Here is a 23,250-nt window from a genome sequence, read left to right on the forward strand (position 1 = left end):
GGGCTCAGCAGAAAATGTATAATAGAGCCTGACTTTTTTTTTTTAAGATTTTATTTTTAAGTAATCTCTACATCCAGTGTGAGGCTTGAACTCAAAACCCTGAGATCAGGAGTCACATGCTCCATGAGCCAGCCAGCCAGGCACCCTCAGAGCCTGACATTTTAAATGAGGAAACTACCAAAAACTACTAGGGTCACATCAAAGGGACATAGGAGCTAATACAAGGGCTCTCAATGGCCATAGACAAGACTATTTGAGCCCCAAAGAAAAATTGCCATGTAAGTAAACAAGATATTTTAAACCTATTAGGTTGGAATGGTATCGAAAATAACATTTTACCTCAGGAGGCTGCTACGGAATCAACTCATTGCTTCAAAAATTGGTAAATAAAGATAACAAATTAAGCTGTGTATCTAATTTTCCCATATAAACTGTATTTTAGGATAACCAAATAAAATAATTTTGAGTAATAAATGTAGAAGGAATAAGAGAATTAGAAAATAACTATTTTTTAACCACTAATTAAACCATGATGTGAAATGAGAATTTATAATGGATGGACCCACTGGCAATCTGAACATCACACAAAGAGAGACCAACAGGCATTAAGTGCACAGCATCATGGATGAGACATTTTTGTCAAAATAATCAATCTGAACCTGATCAAAATTTTAAAGCCAATAACTACAATTTTACAGGAAATATAGGCAACAGTGCAGTGTTATGGTGTACAACCAGCTAACCTCAAACTGCAGAAAATACTGCAGGACAAACTAACTTTTCCTCTAACAAGTAAGTGCCAAGAAAACAAAGAGAATCAGAGATAATTGTTAATGATTAGGAGACTTGAGATACAGACAACCAAGTGCCACGTGTGAGCCTTATTTGGAACCTGAGTAAAAACAAACCAATTTCAAAAAAGGATGAATATGACAGACATGGAATTGGAATACTGGTACTACTAGATAATGTTAAAAGAATGATTCATCATTCAGGTATTGTAAGAAATTATCATTGAAAGGCACATCCTAATTCTGTGACTAGTGAGATGATTCGAGACCTAGGATTTGTTTTAAATAACCAAATAGGGGCAGGGTGGAAGGACCAGGTACAGAGGATTGGCCATATAGTAATATTTGGACAAGCTGAGTGACAGACCCACAGGAGCTTATATTATAAGACTCTTTCTCATTTTGCCTGTTTGTAAATATCCTGAACTTAAAAATTTTCAAAAGTGCTTCCATTAAAAAAAAAAAGGAAGAAAAAGATGAATGCAAATATGATAGAACATTAACAACTGTCAAATTCAAAGTCATGGAGATATGGATCCTTATACTTTCTGTATGTTTGGAATGTTCACAATAGTAAACAAAATTGTAAAAGTGCTTAAACCCAGCAAAGACTCAAGAGTTGGCTCAGGTTAAAAGGATTTTGAGATGTAGCCACAGACACCTAAGGCTGGTGTTTGCCAGTGATGCCCTCAGGAGATTAAAAGCAAATGACAAAGTATACTAAAAAAGTTCAAACATGAAGTACTAAATTATTAAGGAAAGGAAAAAGAGGAACCTAGGGGAAAGGACTCCAGCTGACACAATAGTGAAGCATACTTACTCTACTTATGACATAAAGGATCTTCAATTCAATGAAGCCATGGTACAGTCAAAATGAGAGGGGAGATGTTTTATATTAGTTCAGGGCCCATCAGAGAGAGGTCAGGTTAGAGCCCTCGAGCCTTAATGCTTTAAGCAACAGAAGTATAAACCACAACCCCATAGAAGCACAAAGCTTTTATGATTCAGAATTATAAAATAAACTAGGACAAGGCAGACAGCTTGCTTGTTACTCAGGTACGTTAACCAGGCTCTGACACCAGCAGCTACAGAAAAAGCACTGTTCCTTGACCATGAATGCTAACTCTGGCCTGGTCTCACCCCCTCTCTTCCTAATAAGGCTCTTTCCCATACCTGATGATGACACACTGGTTCTCTCTGTCAATGATCATGTTTCTGTACATATTATCTGCAAGAGCATAGATATGTGGTGGGTTTTCATACTGTGCCTAGAGAAGCAAAAAAACAAAACAAAACAAAACAAAAGTAAAACCATGGTCAGATAGAGCAACACATCACATTTCTTTTGTTGGTCTTAGAAATGAATCTGCCACTGTGCCGTTCCCATCTTAAGCGTTGTGTAACACAAGAATTCATAAGCTTGTCTAGGTCATCAGGACTAACAAAATGAAGATGGGTTTGGGAAGGACTCCTCTGTAGGCAAGTGTGTGTGATTCAGCCTTCAGACGTGAACCATGTCTTCAGATACTCCAGCACCACACCCTTCCACCCAACACGCCTCTGCACATGACATTCCATTTCTAAACGTTTCTGAAGACATCTGGGCAACAGGTCTTAAAGAGAGGCCTACTAAAAACCTAGATCTGACTTTTACTAGACTTCTAAACTTCCACATAATGTGTTTCTAAGAGGTAAGTCTGACATGTTGGAACCCCAGAGGAAATGAAGTGAAACTGTCTATAAATGAGGAGAAAACTTAAAAATATTCCCTAAGAAGAGGGCAAGAGGTGTAGTTCTTTAAATGGATAAACTGGTTTGACCAGTTTGTTTCATCTTCATAGGTGGGGGTGGAGGGGGGGGTGTGTGTGGAAATCCTACCACGCCAAGCTATTCTCCTGGTGCTTTAGTCTCATGAGCTATCTTAGCTATGTCTGGTCTGAATACAGATTCGCCAATAAAATTGTTGTGTCAGGATGACTTCGGCCCTACTTTTCTCAATTTCTTGAAGTTTAATACCTCTACCTCAAAAATTACCAAAAATTAAGAAGACTTCGTGTGGTATAAAGCTGAAGAAAAAATGTGCCTTACACTTAAGAGTACCTAACATCAAAGAGTGAAGAACATGGTGGATCCAGTGAGAAGCCATTTAGATTGATCCTTCCCTGGTCCCATCTCTAAAGTTGGGATAATATTGTCCCACACTCAATCAATTGGAGTACTTAACTTCTCTGAGCCTTACTTTGCTTATCTGTGAAATGGGGCCGGACACAGTCAGCAACCAGGGCCATTTTATTTTTGCTGTAGCGTAACACAGGACCTAGCACTCAGTAAATATCTATATTTTACAATACTCTTCCACTAGCAGTTAAATCTGTTTCTTAAAACTCGAGGCTATTTCTTTAAAGAGAACTTTTTAAGAGATAAATGGCCTAAAAGGGACTTGAGTGACAATTTTCAGAGAACTGGAGAGAAACAATATGAATGCACAGCACTTCCAGCACCCTGCCTTGGCCTTGGCTGTCATTGAGGATGTGGAACCAGCTCCGTGCCTGCTGCCCCGGGGCCCCACTGCTCAGGGCGCCAGGGCAGGGCCTCGCCTCTGCTGACAGTGTTTCCCTTGTGCTGGGCTCCCATAAAGGCAGCATTATCAAAGGTCTTTCGCGTGGCAGCCTCCTTGGGCTCCAGCTACCAGCACCATTCATCTGGCAACAATGGGGTGGGCTCTTGCTCTGGGTAAATTGCCTTCCACTTCAACTGATGAATTTGTGTGGGCTCCCTTTTGTTTGTTTTCCAGGGGTCAGGATTAATGAACGCTCTCGTGCTTCTGCTGCAGAGGAAGGAAGGGAAAAGATGCAGAGGAGCGGAGTCCTGGCGAAGTGCTGAACCATGTAATGAAATATATTCATTAGATTTACAGTTTCTATTTTTATCATACAACTAAAGTGGCTACAGAACTGGATCTGAATAGGGACCAGAGTTACATTAATAAAGAAGTAATGAAAAGATTCATTTTTCATGTTCCATTCATAGCCACAGCTTAACTAAGGTTCTGATTTGGAGGGAATGGTTCTCATTGCCCTATTTATTTTTTACCCATTACTGATTTTTCAGTCTTTAGAATTTTGTGGCTTGCGGGGAAGGAGGAATCGCTCCTGGCCACCAAGCTGTAGGTCCTACATCCTAATTTTGTATATAATATTTTGTATATATAGTACATATACTAATTTTGCATATAATGTTCTGTCCTATGCTTTTCTGAGCTGCATTCTAAAGAGCAGCACATCATTAAAAATCAAACAATGTCACCTACTTGAGCTTCCCCAATAAATAATTCACAACAAGAAAATGCAAATGTATTGCCAACTTAAAGAAAAATTACCCATGCATCATAAAAGCCCCAAACACTACAGTAATTTATGTGGCATATAACTTACCGCTCCTTGGTACATTTCAATTTCCTTTTCCCCAAAATATGGCATCTGCTTGAAAGGGTTGACTGAGATTAATACGGATCCTATATATGTCTGAATTTATATCCAGTTAAGGTCCAGCATTAATCTTCATAGCTACACATTTTTCAAATTAAGTAACCAGATGTTATCAAGAATTCATAATGACTGTTCAAACAAAAACTCAGATACTTGTGTTCTAAAAGATTATAAATAAAGACAAAAGCAATTACCAACTAGCTCAGGTTTTGTTCCTCTCCAGGAAGAGTAATGAGCTTAATTACCAAGGTGCTACAAAAAGAAATCATTATTTTAAGTGATTTGAAGCACACCCTTTTAACTGACACGTATGGCTAGGAAAAAGCAAAACAACCCAAAATAGAAATGACCTAGGACTGAAAAGAGCAGTTATCATTCCTTTTCTCAAATAATATTTTTTCCTGGAAACTTGCATATCTCTTAGGTATACTAAAAATGTATTCACTTACTCATTGAACAAATAGAGGGATACAAGATGAACTAAATAGTTCTACTCCTTAGAAGCTATGAGGAACTGAGTTATATCTGTAAGACATTATTTGGAGCAGAAAATCACAAACCCACACAGATCAGATTTAGGGAAAGAAGGTATTATTTCTGCATGGGGAATCCAGGAAGGCCTTCCAGAAGAGAAAGCATTCACACTGAGTCTTAACTGTTTTATACAACACATTTTAACGTGCGCCAATAAGTGAAGTATTATTATAACATAAAAAGTATTTCCATTTTTTCAGTAATCAACTAGTTTGAATTGGGTGTCCACAACATGCCAGGCACTGTCCTGGATACTGGGAATACAGCTGTGAACAAATTAGAATCGTTAAGCTCCCTCTTCTCATAGAAGAAAACAATTACTTAAAAAGAGAGGGGGGCACCTGGGTGGCTCAGTCGGTTAAAGAACTGCCTTCCGCTCAGGTCATGATTGAGCCCCACGTCGAGCTCCCTGCTCAGCGGGGAGTCTGTTTCCTCCCTCTCCCTCTCCTTCTGTACTCCCTCTCACTCTCTCAAATAAATAAATAAATAATCTTTTAAAAAAATAGAGAACAAACACAACAAAATTCACATACTCAAAATTGTTTCTTTTAATCAATGATTTCAAAATGTTTGGATAATTTGAAGTCAAAGACATAAAACTGTGATATTTCCTCTCCTGAGGGGATATTTATATATTTATATAAAGGACCTGGGTGTCAAATAGAGCAGCAAAGGGAATCCAGTCAGATTGCCTAGTTGCCCAAAGCCCACTTTGACTCTGACCTTGGGCAAGTCACATCTCTAAGCTGTGGCTAAAGGATGATGGGGTCCAGTAGCACTTACTTATAGGCTTATCATGAGAATGTAATCAACAGTACAGAAGGCTCAGCAGTTTCCTTAATTCATGTACTTCGAGATGCTTGTCTTGTCACGTGTTAACATCTTTGAGACATGGCTTTGGTACTATTATTGAACACAGATGAGCGAAATATGGGATAGACCAGTTAATATTTGAAAACTAATATGTAGACAAGGTGAAAAATGGAATGATTCGGTTGCAATTTTGCTTCCCTTTTCACTGACTAGAATGATCTTCAGACTTGAAAGGGCTGAACATGAAAGAGCAGGAGAGGAGAAAAGGGCCATTGTAAGAGCACACCTGGATGCACCCAGTGCTAACCTGGGGGCAGTTCACGGCAGAAATAGCAAATGCATGTGACCTGCAGAATCCTAACTGGAAATCACTGAAGAATCAGAAGAATGGCCAAGTCTAAGTGCCATAGTCAGGTGAGGCCAACGACAGATTAGTAGTGGTCTTGTTTCTTGAGGAGAAATTTAGAATCGGTAAATTTATCATTAAAATTATGAAGCAGGGGCATCTGGGTGGCTCAGTCGGTTAAGCGTCTGCCTTTGGCTCAGGGTCCTGGGATCAAGCCCACATTGGGCTCCCTGCTCAGTAGGGGAGTCTGCTTCTTCCTCTCCTTCTCCCTCTACTGTTCCCCCTGCTTGTGCTCTCTGGCATACTCTCTCTGTGTTAAATAAATAAATAAAATCTTTTAAAAAAGAAATTAAAATTATTAAGCAGATAAGAAACGTCCATGATGTTTTAGCCAAGACTCCGGAAGTGTTTGTAATATGAACACTGATCGAATACACACACACACTTACAGGGTACAAATTAAGCTCCTAATGATAACCCTATTACCCTTTTACTCTTTTTTTTACTATGAGGAAACTAAGGCAGAGAGGAATTTTAAAACTTGCTTGAAAAAATAATTGAAAAGAAAACAAAACTTGCTCAAAATTAAAAAAAAAGAAAAAAACGTGCTCAAAATCACAAGCTAGTAAGTGGCAGACCTATGATTCAAACCCGGGCAGTCTGGTTCTAGAGTCTACACTTTTTTTTTTTTTTTTTTAAGATTTTATTTATTTATTTGACAGAGCACAAGCAGACCAGAGGGCAGGAGAGGGAGAAGCAGGCTCCCCTGCTGAGGTCTCCATGTACCTCGGGATTAAAATAAACCTGGCCAAGTATGATCTGTCCATGGAGGAGGGTGTGCCTCCCCCTAGCTGTAAAGGGAATGCAGTGAATGCCACCTCTCCTAGACAAAGCAGCACTGCACTCAAAGAAGAAAGAGCTGCCGGAGGACATGAGCCAAAGCTATCAGCTCCCCACCAACCGCTTCTTACCCAAGCCCTTGGCAATCGGACAAACATGGACTAGACTGCATGTGAGCTCTTATAGGAAGCAGTATTTTAACTATTAATAATCTGCTATATAAAAAAACATCTTAGAAAGTCTGGATTTTCACTAAGTCATCCACATAAATTCTAAAGGATTTAAGGGCCTGATAAAAAGACAGAGGGGAAAAAAATCTCTTTCAGATTATTGCAAGCCAATCTTGAATCAATGACTCATAGAAGAGGGAAAACTATTAACTATTCCCTCAATCTCCCAGTAGGGTTCTCGAAGTCAATTATTATTTGGGAGGATTCCTGAAAAATACAGTTTGGTTTGAGATGAATAATGCAGCTCTTGTCCATGCTAAATCACTACACGCTTACTCAGATCAGAAGAACTGAGAGAAGAGAATTAATTTAGAATTTGAAGAAAACAAACATATTTTAGTTATTTCAGGTGTGAATTTGGCCTAATCATTTCTCTAACAGTCTGCCCTGTTTTTCACCAGGCTACGTCTGCAGAGACCTCAGCTACTTTTTGCAAAGCACAGGTCTCCTACTGGGTTGGGTTATTTCCCAGATAACTCACTCCCACTCCCTACTACTAATTCAAGTGTGCCTTTGGAAAAAGCTGCTCGGGCAGGATCGGAAGGTAAACTGTCTCTACCCACGTAATCTTTGGCTGTGAAGGTGTGGCCCAAGGTCAATTTTCAAAATATATGGAGATATGAGACTATGATATTATACACATGCATACCAACCAGACAAAAACAAATACATGTCATCTTGTCTAATAGAATATATGGAGGAGGAAACAGAGGAGAAGACCCAACAGATCTTTGATTGTTTCTTGTATGCTTGTGGTGGATCTATGAGTTTTCATTGTTCTGCAGCAGGGATGACAAAAAGAGAAACATGCCCTGAATTTTTCATAAAGCTCAATGTATTCAATACAAAGGACTGTCCTTTATTCTTAGATTATCTCCTTTCTACTTCTGGGGTATTAAATTTTTCTTCCTTTTATGAAATGTGATGGTAATACAACTTCTGTAAGTTTGTTTTTAATGGTCTTACAAGCAAAGTTGGGTTTGACTTAAAATTTTTTTTAATAATCAGTGAATTCCCCCAAACCACCTACACTGATCTAGTTGACTTCCCTGGATTTATCAGTTAGGAGGGGCGGGAAGGTAAGGTGACTTGCCTGAAGTCACATATGGGGAAACTGGTCAAGCTGGAACTTGAGCCCCTGACTCCAGCCACCAGACCAACACCCATGTCACTGCAGCAAGCTGCCCCCTCCACTTGAACTGACTGCCAGGGGCCAAACCTCACTCAAAATAGCTGCACTGCCTTGGGCCCTGGTTGGTCAGGCACAAGAGTCTCAACTAATTCAAGGGCTGAAAATGCCAAACACACTTGAGTGTGGTCTTTGAGTAAAAACAAGTTGGAGTGCTTTGCACAGGAACTATTTTCGTCAGCGAAGTGGCTATAAATGATGTCTTGCCACGCACAAGAGCGAATACTGCAATGTTTTCCTCATGTATTTTAGAATGTAATTTTAAGAAGTGTGGCAACATTCAAGAAAAAAACGGATGGTAAATTAAACCTTCCTTGTCTTAGGATAAATAGCTGAAAATTACAGGGTTTTATTGGTAAACAGTGTTAGCATTTTCTAAGAGGATTTTTTTTCCTAATGTAGAACAAAGAAATGTGCATGCATCCTGAATGTATTAACAATTGATTGTTCCAAATGCTGACCTTCAATGTGAAACTGTGCTGGTAGGAGATGTAGAAGAGGTGCAGTAAGCAATGTTATAACTTAATATGAAATTGAATCTCTTCTTGCCTTAACTATTAAGCTTAGGAGTGAAAGGGGGAAAATCCTCTTCTTTAAAATAATGTTATTCTATGGTAATAATATTCCCATAGCACTGAATGTTAAAGAGGATTTTATCACTTAAAAGAGGGAAAGATCTGCATTTAGACCCTTGGTATTATTTCATAAACATCCAAAAGGATCATCAAGCTTTCTCAAAGCTGAAAGGTGCTCTGTGCTCTTGATGGAAAGCACACGGATGCGGAGTTTCTCGTGTATTGAGTGGGTAGAGATTTCTAAAACATGAAGCCATTAGTGGTCAACTAACTCATTTCCTTGGTAGAACACACGATTAGTCAGCCATTGATTCAAAGGCATTAATTCAAAGGCTCGTAATCAGCCCCCTCTGTGTGAGTCATTTGAAACTTCTGCTGTCTGAATATAAAAAGCAAGTCTTGATAGTCAACAGATTTTCAATGAATGCTTAATACAATGCACCATGCCAAGAATTATGCATGAAACTAAGAAATATATGAGGCAAGATGATGCCATTTTTGTTAAAATTAACAAAAAAGCACACATACACACATATGCATATATGTATATGTTTAAATTGAAAAACATACACCAAGAGGTTATGGTGGGATCTTAAATGATGTTAGTGTTCTCCTTCCTTGACTGTGTTTTATAAATCACGTTAAATGAACACGTTTGCTTTTAAGAAGATAAATGAAAGAATGTCCTTAGTTTTAGGGGTAAATCCTCTTTATGGGGAGAAGTGAGTCTGCCCAGCTGGACAATGGACTGGCTGATGATAACCACTAACATGTTTTTTTCAAAACTCGTGTTTCTATGTAAATAACATAATAAGCTGAACCCATGTTCTAAGAACATTCCAATAAATTTATTCAACTATATTCAGTGGAAATTCACCTTTTATGGGCCTGTCAATAAACCAATTCTCCAATTAAAACAGTTTCTATGGTAAAATGTATTTGAATTTTCAATAAGCAACTTTAAAATTGAATTTTTGGAACGTAACTTAGAAATGTGGAAGGAACTTATACACTTGCCTTAGTATATGCTAATAATAAGTAATGTTTACTGTTACTTACTGCATTCATTATTTCATTTAACCCTACAATAGCTTCATGTGGGACATTTTATTATCATTCTCATCTTACAGGCAAGGGAATCAAGGCACACAGATCACAAAAGGCATAAAAGCTGCAGGAGGTCACCAAGCCCATGTAGAGTTGGGTTCAAAGCCAGGTAGTCCAAATCCATATCCTGCATCCAACCCTTATCACCTGCCAGTTCCCCTGTGCCATGGGGCTTGCACATCAAAGGGATTAAAATGTTTTCATGGTGATAAGCCCAGGTAAAGTGAGCATATTTTAATTTTTTTGACCAAATAAAATGAAAATTTACCACTGAATACAACTGCTTCCCTACAATTAAATTAAAAGGAAGCTCTGCACAGATAACTAGGAATCAGCAAATGTTTTCTCTAAAGGGCCTGAAGGTAATGATTTTAGGTCCTACGGTCCAGTGGCAACTACTCACCTCTGGCTTTATAGCTTGCAAGCAGGCACAGACAATAAGTAAAAGAATGAATATGGCCATATTTCAATAAAACATTTGTTATATAATGGGCAATGGGCAGATTTCATTTGCAGGTGGTAGGTCACCTCCCAGATCAAGATGCTATTATTAATGTAGCTAACAAATCCAAACATATCTGTTAATAGTTAAAAGGAGGGGTTTAGGCATTGAACTACCCAGAGATTTGGTAAAAATTTCCTCTGGTAAATAAGAAACAGCACAGTACTGGTCAGAACCATCCAAGTGTCTTGGAATAATTTTGTTAATTAGTTTTGCTGGATGTGTTGAATATATGTATTAGTATATCCTGTTGTGTTGAACTCCCCACTCACGAATGATGAGAAAGGCAGTCCCTGCAAAAGTATCGTTGCATATGTATGGGCACTTTTAACTCATAGTCAAATGAGTGGCATAAATAATAACAACAGAAGCTACAGATGTTAAAACTATATATACCTCTTCAAGCTTTGGGGGTTAAAATCTAAAATGTATGTAATGACAGTTGCAAAGACACTACCTTTAATGGTCCTCTGAAATACCATGCCTTCAGAAGTCAACAAGAGCATCACAGTTAAACCTTCTGGTACTGCAATATAGATTTGCACAGACCTTCGCATATCTAAAATTCTACAATAATTTCACTAAGAGATCTTTATATAGTTGTACCAAACAAAACTGAATCCTGTAGGAACTTAAGCAAATATCACAGTTCTCTGTTTATAATGAAGTCAACACACATTTGAATCAAATTTCCATTCTGAATTTTTTAAAGCCCCATAAAAAATGGCATCTGGCAAGCTAAAATTGAAACATAAAGAACAACTCAAAAATGTCAGGCATTTTCAATAGTTGATCTTCACTTCTCATGTTTCCTTTAGTAAACACAGAATGCAGAAAAACTGGCAAAATTGCATATTTTTTGCATGAGGCAATCTTTTTAAAACCTTTTAAGTCTGGACTTAACTGTCTGCTTTGTAATTGGGGAGCTCTATTGATAGAATTCTCTGCAGGCCAGGACTTTCCCTAGGAACAGCAGAGGTTTTAGACACCACGTGCGTGGCTAAAGTACGTCAAAGGTTCAGTGCCATTGATTGAAACAGATGAATATTGGCTGCATCCTGATTTCGTGAAATTCCAGACAAATAATTTAGCATCATCTTTGCCCTTCCCACAACCTCAACTAAGGGACAGAAAAGTACAAAACCATGTTCTGAAATGGTGAAAATGACTTGAGCACATAGTGTCAGTTCAGAATTTCAAGTGGATCTTCTCATGTTAGGAATACGCCACGTTACTATGGATATGGTCATCTCAGAATAAGTCTAAAGAAACTAATAAAGGATACAAAAATGTAGTCATCCATGTATCTCTTCTTTAGGTTCTCCACGATGGCATTCTCTGTGATCTTGGAGAGCAGGACCATGTCATCCACGCCACTGTGTTTAACATTGTGGCTCTGCCAGTGGTACCGGTAGGCACCTTTGCTTCCCTGTGAACATAAAATGCACAATTATTAGGATGGTTTATTTTCTCCTGGTGAAAAAAAAAAAGCCACTAAGTTCCCAAATATTCCTTATATCAAATGCTGCAGAATGAGCACAACAAAGATTTTGTTATCAACAGATCTGAATTCAAATTTCAGTTTTGCTATCTACGAACTAAGAAAAGTGGAGAAGAGTCATATAGGTTCACTGTGTCACTTAAGCTGCTCTTTTCTCATTTGTAAAATGGGAGAAATTAAGACCCACTTCATAGAGTTGCTGTAAGGATTAAGGAAAAATAACATACGAAGTCCCAAAGAGTATTTCGAGTATAATACAATAAATGATTAATGATATCCAATAATTCCTTCAACCTTATTGTTTTGTAGAATTAACAACAAAATAAGCAATAAAACAGAAACTTTCTAGACTTGTTTTGCAAATTATATGACAAAACTCAGAAGCAGAAGCAGTATGTATCACACAACAGCTAGGTCACCTCATCCTAACTTCTCAAGCCATCTAAATTATTTTCCCTCCATAAATTTATCACTATCAACATAATATTGGCCTTCCAGATTCAAAAGATAAGCTACACTTTGATGGCTGATCACTGCTACATTAATGAGGAAATGGACAAGACAGCCTAAATGTGATTACAGAACATGCTGTGGACAGGAGGACCTCATCCAGTCCCACAGCCTCCTTGGAGAGATGAAGCTGTAGCCCTTTTCTTCTTATTGGATTTACAACCTAACACCAGAGGTGGCCTCTGAACACCCTGTGGCCTGCAGGAATTCCTTTCACTTGGCCTTTCTATAGTGGAATGCCCACATGTTCAGCTATGTGCAAGTCCTGGAGTTAGAGGCAGATGGGAGCACCATGGTGGCTGCACTTGGGGAGCTCATGTCCATTGAAGGACACCTAGATATTGACAGGAGTAATTCATGAATCAGCAACAATCAAAATGAAAACTCATATAAAATGGATGTTCCAGGAGTGCAGAAGACTTCTTTGTCTTAGGAAAGACAGACAACTTCCTGAAGGTGCCATTTGAGGTGGATCTAAATTATTTTGAATTTGCCAGAAAAGATGAGACAAGGAAGGATAGTCCTTATAGTCTACACTCACTAGGGCAAAAATCTAATATATATGTGATAATGGTAAATGATATATGACAAGTTATTAGAAGATCCTCCCTTGCCTTCACAGCCTACAAGCATCCTACTGGAGATGTCATGTGCTGCACATGTGTGGTGTGCATTGACCTGAGTGACACTTGGCTCCTGCCCCCATCCTAGGAGTTCACTTTCTTTGGGGGATTTAGATGAAGGAGAAAAAAATTCTGAATAAGGGTAATAAGGGTATCTAGAAAGGCCACGTGCTCAGACATCAAAACTAGGATGAGAAAAGGTCATAAGGAAGTTCTTTGAGATAAAGGGAAGGTGGAAGGAAACAAAATAAATACCACTTAAATTCCACTTTTAGAAATTGTGTAATGTTTTCTCTGTAGGATATGTGAGTCCTTCATAAGAGCAATTGTAAGAGGCTCTAGGAAAAACAGTTTTTAAAAACCAGCCAGGAAAGAGTTACCATAGGAAAGGCATACCAGTGCCATGGGCTGAAGCTCCAGAAAAGGGCTCTGGAAGGCTTGCCACCCATGCTGCCTTGCAGAGGGCATCTTTATATGATATATTTGGCTTTTGCAGAACCACATGCAGCATCAGTTCTACAAAACTACCCCAGACCTCACCACACCTTCTTCCTCTTGTGGCACAGCAGAAAGAGAGAAAAAGCATCCAGCATGACTCACTGGATCTCAATCAAATGTCCACAGTCTACTTCCAACCAGATAAAGACTCCAGGCAACTCCTCTCCTTCTCTGTCCTCCCTTCTTTCCTTGATTATTTTTCTGGGCACTCAAGAAATTATTCTGCCTAGAAAATTAGGGCCACAGAGTAACTAACCAGTAGGTATGTTTGCTTTTAACCCTTATAAATACCCACCTACTTAAGAGGCCAAAAATGTTATTTTCTCTTTGAAAAATGTAAGCACGGTTTAATAAAACAGAAGGGTATTAACAAGCTGTTATTTAATTCCTGCAAAGGACAAGAAATGGAAGGGCTCTGTGTCACAGTGTATGTGTTGGTACTGATCCACAGAAACTGCCTCCTCAAGGTAACCCCAGTTGGTCTTGGTATCCAACCTAACTGTCTCGATTCTGTCTTGCTGCAGAATGATGTATTACTGTCTGTCCCATTTCAGAGGCAGTGTCCTTTTTATGGTAACTATTTCTCATTAAAACAGGGCTTTGTGGAGTTCATTAACTCTCATGGTCTCAAATATCCCTCGATGCCAAAGAGTCCCCCTTGGGGGCCTTCAGACCTCTATCTATAAATGGATGAGGAACCAATAGTGAGACTGAGTAGTTACTATAAGCAAAACAATCAGCCATTTGATTTGTGGTGGCTTTTATTATTGCAATCAACTCAATGATAGAGGGTTAACATTCCCATGCTACATGGAAGGAAACAGACTTCCCAACTAGCAAGCAGCAAAAACAAGATGTGAACTCAAGTCTCTATGATGATGAATTCATTCAAACATCATTGTTTCTTCACACTGTCTCCCTGGAGACTTTACTGGATATTTCCACCTGTTAAGTTTAAGATGGCCACAGAATGATAGACTGTCTCCAGAACCGAATTCATCATGAAAGAGACCTATAATCTTTGTTAATGACCACTTTCCCTTAGCATCAAAGACTAAAACACTGGAGTTATTTTTTATTTGACGCATTTCCTATATCTAGTTGGTCACAAATACCTTTTCCCCTCTTTCACCTCTCTGTCTCTCCTTCTCCCAGGTGATGATATATGAGAACTCATTCAACCTTCACAATTATCCCCCATACTGTGTATTATTCACTCTCTTACTAATGAAAAAAACTGTAAATTGTCCAAAGTCTTCTGATTGTAACATCTCTAATGTTCCCCACCTTGCTATTACTTTCTCCTTCCTCTTCCCTCCTATCTCTGCCCTTCCTCCCCCCAAAAATCAATTCAGATGAGGTAAAGGGAGAGAGAGCTAGAAAGGGTGGGAACAATCAGAGTCTTTGAGGGAAAACTCACATGTTTGGATTGCCAAGGACAAGATCAGAGCCCACCCCATGGGTAAATGAAAGCTGGACCAGGGCTGGGCCAGGGCTGGGCTGGGCAATTCTAGCACAGGGTGAGAACCTGAGCAGGGAAGCTAGGAACCGAACATAGATGCATAAGCTCTCATCGTTGCCCAGACAAGCTTGATAGTTCCCCACAGTGAAACAGAAAACTGTTTTCTGTTTTTCTGTAGGGGACAAAAGAGTTTGATCATAGCATGACTTTTCTAGAGGTGTTCCTTGGAACACAGCTGAGGACAGGCAACAAGTGGGGAACCCAGCAGGAAAATGGTTAACATTTTACAATCCTAGACAATGTTTCCGGGAGCAGAGGCCAAATGTGACCTTCAGACCGCAAACTACTGTGTTACAATTGCAAGAATATGAGTTGTATTTGTGGGGCAAATAACCTTGACCTCTTTGCTTCTTGCTCTCACTCCTGACTGGGAGGGTGGGGGGCAGGATTGGCTGCCATGCGCGCTGGGAGAAGGAAGGACAGTGACAGGGACTTCCCCATCTGCTTGAGGAGGGCCACTTTCTTCAGTTGGCAAAGGCCTGGCTTACCAGGCTCTCCCCTCAGCAAGAGTCAGCTTCCTTCTCTTCTGTGGGCTTCTTTTTTGGATGGGTAACTCAAACTTTTTGCTTTTTTGCACTAAAAATAGGAATATTTTATTTATTTATTTTATTTTTAAATATTTTATTTATTTATTCATAGAGACACACAGAGAGAGGGGGCAGAGGCACAGGCAGAAGCAGGCTCCATGCAGGGAGCCCGACGTGGGACTTGATCCAGGGTCCCCAGGATCACACCCCAGGCTGCAGGCGGTGCTAAACCGCTGGGCCACCGGGGCTGCCCAAAAATAGGAATATTTTAAACAAGTAGGGGTACTCAGCAACTATGCATCCAACAGTCCTTAAAGAGCATGGTCCTTGTACCAAGGAAGGAATACAGCTACTGATGTGCCAGCTAAGAAATAAAAATGAAAATAACAATAATGATGATGATAAAAGTTACTCTTAGCCCTGACAATTATTATAAATTATGAGGGAAATATTTCCCATTAAGAAGGATTGAGTGCAGACTCTCTTGGGCCTATATTTGGTTTCTTTCTTTCTTTTTTCCTTTTTAAGATTTTATTTATTTGAGAGAGAGAAAGAGCACGAGTGAGCATGGGGGTAGGGCTGAGGATGGGGGGAGAAACTCAAGTATACTCCGTACCGGGCACACAACCTGATATGGGGCTCTATCACAGGACCCTAAGATCACATGACCTGTGATGAAAAAGTTGAGTCCGATGCCTAACCGACTGAGCCACCCCATCGCCCCTCCATATGTGGTTTCTAATGATGATTCTGTTTATTAAAAAGCAATGGATTCACACACAAGTTCTAGAAAGTTGAGTATACCCATATCCACGTAATGGCCTGGTTTGTTCCTCACACTTAGGAGGTGGCACCAAGACACAGGAGTCCCTTGTGCAGAGGAAGGAGCCCGCCTGCTGATTCTCTGATTTTAAAGGCAGAGTGTCACTAACTCACATGTGTTTACCAGGGTGGGGACCAGGAAGAGCAAAGGTGAGTCAGCACACAAAGGCAGGGATTGTTCTACCCTGAAACCCTACCTTCGCTCAGCCTTGGGGGGAGCCCCTGCCTGCCACAGCTTCGGTGCTACAAACATTCTTACTAGTGTCTCAGGGAGCACTGTTCTTCTTTGGTTCATCCAGGAGAGAGGAGGAGACCATATACTGGGTGACTACAGTCTTCAACACCCTTCGGACACCCAAAAAAGGGAGGCCATGAAATGTGCTGTTTAAATACAATAGGCCTAGTGTCGGGCAGGGCCTGGCTGGGAGGGGGTGATCATAAATATCTTATAGCCTTCCAGGAAGAGGAAACTGCACAGTATTTTTAGAGAGTAATGTGGAAATAGCTATCAAAATTCTAGCCACGCCAACCAATGTAAAAATAGTTACTTAAATAAAAATAAAACTCACACTCTCTTTGTTCCAGCAATTATTTTTAGGAATTTACCTCAAGATATACCAAGTATGTACACCATGACGTATGTACAAGCCTGCTCACTACTGCAGAGTTTGTGATGAGGAAAACTGGACACGTGATTCGGGGCCACCGGTCAAGAATATGGCACACCCTACAAAGGAGTTCCAGTGGGTCATTAAAAGGAATCTGACAGAGAAAAATCTTCAAGATACCCAGTTTCATGAAAATCACAATCAATATGTGGATCGAAGCACAGAATGACTGCAGACTGCAATTGTCTCAAGTTCTTTTTTTTTTTTTTTTTTAATTTTATTTATTTATGATAGTCACAGAGAGAGAGAGAGAGAGGCAGAGACATAGGCAGAGGGAGAAGCAGGCTCCATGCACCGGGAGCCCGACGTGGGATTCGATCCCGGGTCTCCAGGATCGCGCCCTGGGCCAAAGGCAGGCGCCAAACCGCTGCGCCACCCAGGGATCCCTGTCTCAAGTTCTTAAGAGACATCTGTTTGTTTTTTTTTTTGAAAAATACACAAGTTTCCATTGGGAAGAAAGCCTGGGGTTTGGGACAAGGGTGACTGCTACTTTCCATTTTGAACTTTTCTGCAATTTATTTTCTTTTTAAATAAATGCACATACTTGCATGTGTCAGTAAAATAACCAAATAAATAGAAATGTTGAAAATGATGCTGATACATTGGAGAATTTTCTGGGGGTGGTGTTGGGTATTGATGGGACTATCCCAAAGCTGGATCATCATTGTAAGCCTGGGTGCTGTGCCGCTTCCAGGTTTGAAAAGTGGATTGGGAGGTGTTGCCTGGATGACAAGATATTATCACGTCTGGGATGTTTAGCTGGTCCATGAGCACAATAGGACGGCAGATCTGATTGCCAAAAAAACCTGGGACTAGAAAACTAGTGTATCACCCTAAAAAGCTGATAAACCATATTCTGATTGTGAACAATGGACAATGGGTAATGCTCTAGCCTGCTGTTGAACGGGGCTTGTTTTTTAATGGGATTTTTCTGTCCTAGTGAGTCATAACAGGAAAGGAACAGAACTATCTGTTGTACTTTAATCGTTTAGTTGACAGTCTAGGATTTCTACCTTTTGAAGTTCTGCTATTTGACCAGAATGAAACACTTCTATGGCAAATGATGGGGAAAAAAAAAAAAATCAACCATAAATATTTGTTTCCTCTGAGCCAGGCACTGTAAACTCACACTGGACTTGCAATGTCTTTCAACTTTATGGAATTTAGACACCCCCCTCCACTATGTTGATGATGTGAACATGTATGTATGTGTGAAGCAAGCATACATGGGTATGTTGAACTGCAGTGAAGAGAGTACAAAGAAGTGTTTCTGGTAGAGTGGAGGGTGGGGTGGGGATGAAGCAGTCTGTAACCAACAAATATCCTCATTCCCTTAATCCTCCGAGTAAATGGAACTAACATTTACTGAATCCATAAAGATGTGCTGATATACTTTACATGATCTCATTTATTCTCACAGCCCTGCAAGACATGATTATTATAATCCCTCTGTCACTATTTTACAAATGGTAAAGTGAGCCCTAGGATTGTAATGTACCAAGCTGCCTCTGCTTAGAGGGGCTGGGGAACGGAAGCACACTGTGTGTTTGGCACGTAAAGTGTAAGGAGTCCTCAATGAATACAGAATATGTGCTCACTAGCTATCATTCGTGTTAAGTACATGTGACCTGACCAAAAGTTTGATATTTGTGTAACATTTCTACTGACATGATCTCAGTTAATCCCTGTGACAAAGGGCCAGGGGTTGACTTCCTTGTCTTTGTTCTTTCTGCCACATTACAAGTCACTTCCAATGTGATCATCAAGGCCAAGTGTAGATAGATGCTGGCTCCAGGATCACTAGGGCCAGGGTCTCCTAGCCAGGGTTGGCCCAAGGCAATCTTCCTGGAAGCGACTAGTGCAGACATAATTTATCATCTAAACAGGGACACTCTGAGTGCAGAAGGACTTAATAGCTTTAATAATAAAGCTGGAACATGATGCATTAACTGGGGCTGTCTTGGGTTGCATGGCTCTATCTGTGACCAACTTGATCTCAGAGAAGTCATGGAAAGCTTTCAAAGACCAGCCCTCCTAGATAGGATCCTGTGCTACTGACTCACAGGTCTCCCACAAATCACTCAGTCTCTCAGCCCTCTGACCTACCCACTCAACAGAAGGAGGTTCCTGACATTACACTAACCCCTGGGGGCTGCCATGAGGAGCCTAAGGATCAAATAAGACTGTCAATGACCCTAGCCCCCAATGTCTCTCAGGGTAGAGTTGGTTTTACGTGATGACATAATCAGAGGACAACATGTGGATGGTATATACCAGGCGGGTAACATGGAGTGAGGGAGGGAAAAGAAGTTTGTAAGAAAATAACAAGAGATGGGAAAGTGCCCAAATTTTGTTTTAATTGCATGTATGATATTTTTATATAAAATATCTATGTGGAAATATGGTTCTTAAAACATTGCAGTTGTTGCATCTCTAAGTGTCCTTTCTGTATGGTTTTATTTTTCGCCTGAGCATATATTTATAACATGTGCACACACACAAATACCGGTTTTCAGTGAAAAAAGATAAGATTAAGGGACATGAGAGAATCCTGTGAAGTGAAATGAAACACACATGACACTATTTTCTGTATTTTTTTGATAGTCCACATCAGCTCAGGTCTCCAATTCCCATGACCCCAAGACCAAATGTCTCATGCTCCATGGAATGAGCCCGCCAGACAGCCAAGGATGTACCTTAATAATCAATGTCGTGTCACAGCTTAACTGACACTGGTTTCTTTTTCTGGAGTTTTTTTTTTTTTTTTTTTAAAGCAGAAGAATAAAATAATGATGGCTCTCTTACAACTAGTAGCATCTTTGGGCTTGATGAATCACGGCACATAACCCTTAGAAGGGGTCAGGCACTATTCCATGCACTTCACAAATATTAAGTCACTGTGTAGTATCATCAAAGATAAAAATATTATAAAGATTTGCATTATTCTGGAAGCATCACACCATGGATCAACGTCCCTTCAGGAATTACACAGTAGTTTTACCGATGGGTTGATGACTGCCCAGTTCTAGAAGCTTCACTATGAAAAATGTTTGCAGCAGCGACGTGATTTCCTCTCTGATTTGTAAAGGTGTGTTCTTGATTTGTATCTCTTTCACCCTAAAAGTTCCTTTAGTGTTAAGATTATTTGAAGCAGGAGGGTCCCCGCCTCTGCCCCCACAAGATACATCAACCATGGCAGTTTAAAATGAGTTGTGCCCTTTATTCACAGACAACATCCTCCAGAGTTTCCTAAACCCAGAGTCATCTTCAACTATTTTCTTTTTTTTTTTTTTTTTAATTTTTATTTATTTATGATAGTCACAGAGAGAGAGAGAGAGAGAGGCAGAGACATAGGCAGAGGGAGAAGCAGGCTCCATGCACCGAGAGCCCGATGTGGGATTCGATCCCCGGTCTCCAGGATCGCGCCCTGGGCCAAAGGCAGGCGCTAAACCGCTGCGCCACCCAGGGATCCCTATTTTCACAACTTTTCTATACTGTTTCTATGTTTTAACTGTTTCTATGAACTGTCCTAAAAATTCGACTAAATCGTAAACAATCACCTCCATCAAATCACCAGTTTGGTGTGTTAGCTTTATTTCTTCCATACATATTAAAATAATAATGAAGGCATTCAATTTAAAATATACACTGTGGGGTTGTCCATACTGATCTCACCATCCATCTTGGTGCATGTTTCTTTCTTTTTTTTAAAGATTTTATTATTTATTCATGGGAGAAGCAGAGACATAGGCAGAGGGAGAAGCAGGTTCCCTGAGGAAAGCCCAATACGGGCCTCGATCCCAGAACCCCGGGATCATGACCTGAGCCAAAGGCAGATGCTCAACCACTGAGCTACTCAGGTGTCCTGGTGCCATGTTTCATATGTGGGGACCCACTGCCATTCTCTCCTGGGTCGCTCCCATTAATTTCAAGTCTAACTGTTGGGTATGTATATATGTATGTATTTTTATTTTAGGTAGGCTCCACACCAACATGGGGCTTGAACCAATGACCCCAAATCATATGCTCTACTGACTGAGCCAGGCAAGTGCCCCTAGCCACAGGGAATTGAAATGGCTCTATTCTTTTTTTTTTTTTTTTAATTTTTTTTTAATTTTTTATTTATTTATGATAGGCACACAGTGAGAGAGAGAGAGAGAGGCAGAGACACAGGCAGAGGGAGAAGCAGGCTCCATGCACCGGAAGCCCGACGTGGGATTCGATCCCGGGCCTCCAGGATCGCGCCCTGGGCCAAAGGCAGGCGCCAAACCGCTGCGCCACCCAGGGATCCCCGAAATGGCTCTATTCTATTTCTCAGGTGTATTGTTCTCTGTTGTGGAAAATCCTGCATGGGGGGACCAGATTCCCTTTTGGATAGTAGGTGAGAGTAGGTTTTGTTTTCACAGGTAGAAACTACTCTGGATTCATGTTCCAAATCCTCTGTTCTTTCCATCAGGGATCCCAAGACCCCTCCTCTAGTCTTCTCTCAGTCAGAAACCCCCCCGAGCCACATGTGGGACATTTTAGCGGATTCCAGGGTAAGGGCTTGTCTTGAGGCCAAGGAGGTAATTCTCTCTTGGGCACCTGGAATTTATTCTTTCTAGAAAGCTGGTAAGCACTGTTCTTTTTCCCTCTTAGTCTCTAGGAAATCTAGAATGGTGGCCCTCTCCCCTTTGGGAGAATATTCTTCTTCTCGCACAACAGCTACTTCCCATTACATGCCAGCACTGTTTTGAGTATTTTCTACACGATAATTTATTTGATCCTCACCACCTCACCAGGCAGGGAAACTGAAGCACAGAGAAGTTAAGTAACTTGTCTGGCTCTTTCAATCCCAGGCCATCCGGCTCTCGAATCTTCAAGTTTAACCATCATATCTACTGCCTCTCATAATAAGGTGAGTGGCTGCTGGAAATAGCAATCATTCTAAAGTTAATAGTAATTGTGTGATTGCATGTTTACTATCCACCCTGTATCAGCCTCTTTCATCTGCATGATACCACGAAGCAGACACTTTTATAATTAGTATGGAAGATACGTTGTGCAAAGCCCAGCACCAAGGAGCCCACAGAGCAAGCAGTCTAGCTCTAACATGGCCCCGTACAAGTCAGAGAAAGCTCAGTGCCATGGAATCAACCTTAGGAGAACATCTGTTCCCTGCTGTGTCCCCAGCATGCAGGGCAGTGCCTGATACCTGGCTGGGCTCAACCAATACTAGCCAGGTGAATGAATTCCAGGCCACTGCGCTCATCTCAGGATTAGATACATCTCATTGAGGCAGCTGTCGGTGGGGAAAATGGGATTTCTGGGCCCAGAAACTGTCACAAGTTTCCAAAACTCTCCTATTGCCCCACATTGGGAGATCAAAGGGAAGAGACTTTGCCCCTAAAGACAACTCACCTTAATTGTTCATTGTCATCCAGGTAAGGAAAACAGGGTATTCTCAACCAATGGATGAGGACATTGCATGCTACAGCATAAAATCAACAACTGTATAAAATCCCCTTATAAGACAAATGCTACTTTTACTTCTGCCTCTATTTATATTTTAATCGAGCAAATGATGAAGGGTCACACAGATGTCAGTCTCTATCTTTGCAGCTGTGGCTCTGCTAGCTTGACAACATCCTCAAACACTAACCAGTCCTTTCAGGGGCTTCCTGGTCAACACTCCTTGTTTTTTGAGTACAAAGGTTGTGGAATACAATTCTTCTTACTAATTCAGCCTTGATTAGTATCAACAGACTTGAGTTCAAGGACAGGATCTACTTCTGTGACCTTGGGCAAGGTGCGTTTCAGGGAATTTTATTCTCCACAATTAAGGCAATCTATTAAATGCTATATACTTAAATGTGATTTAGGGTTTGTATCTCTACTGACAGGACTTTCATTAACAGAAGAACCAAGCAAACAAAATCTTAACAGACTACGTGTTGTAATTTTTAGTTTGAAAATAATAGTCCCTGAAACAGTGGTAGCTGTTCAGTAAGTTTCTTTAACTGAATTCAGAAGTCGAAGTGATAATACAGGCAGACCAGCATTAGCAACACCAGTGTCTCTTGTTCATATTATTAATTGAATTGGAAATAAAAATAGGGAGGTAATAGAACAATTTCTTGACACACAAAATGAACTATTGCTCTGTACCAAAAAAGAAAAAAAAT

At 40.3% G+C, this 23,250-nt stretch overlaps 1 protein-coding gene across 1 annotated transcript in view; it reads right to left on the reverse strand.

Annotated features, from left to right (window-relative positions):
• Positions 1-23,250, reverse strand: part of MYO1E (myosin IE) — a 198,898-nt gene that overhangs the window by 107,977 nt on the left and 67,671 nt on the right. Inside the window, 3 exon segments of the mRNA XM_025472640.3 lie at positions 1,965-2,059; positions 4,226-4,315; positions 11,701-11,844. Of these exon segments, the coding sequence (XP_025328425.1) occupies positions 1,965-2,059; positions 4,226-4,315; positions 11,701-11,844 (329 nt within the window).

This window comes from Canis lupus, chromosome 30 (genome assembly GCF_003254725.2).
Source record: "Canis lupus dingo isolate Sandy chromosome 30, ASM325472v2, whole genome shotgun sequence".
Taxonomy (NCBI): domain Eukaryota; kingdom Metazoa; phylum Chordata; class Mammalia; order Carnivora; family Canidae; genus Canis; species Canis lupus.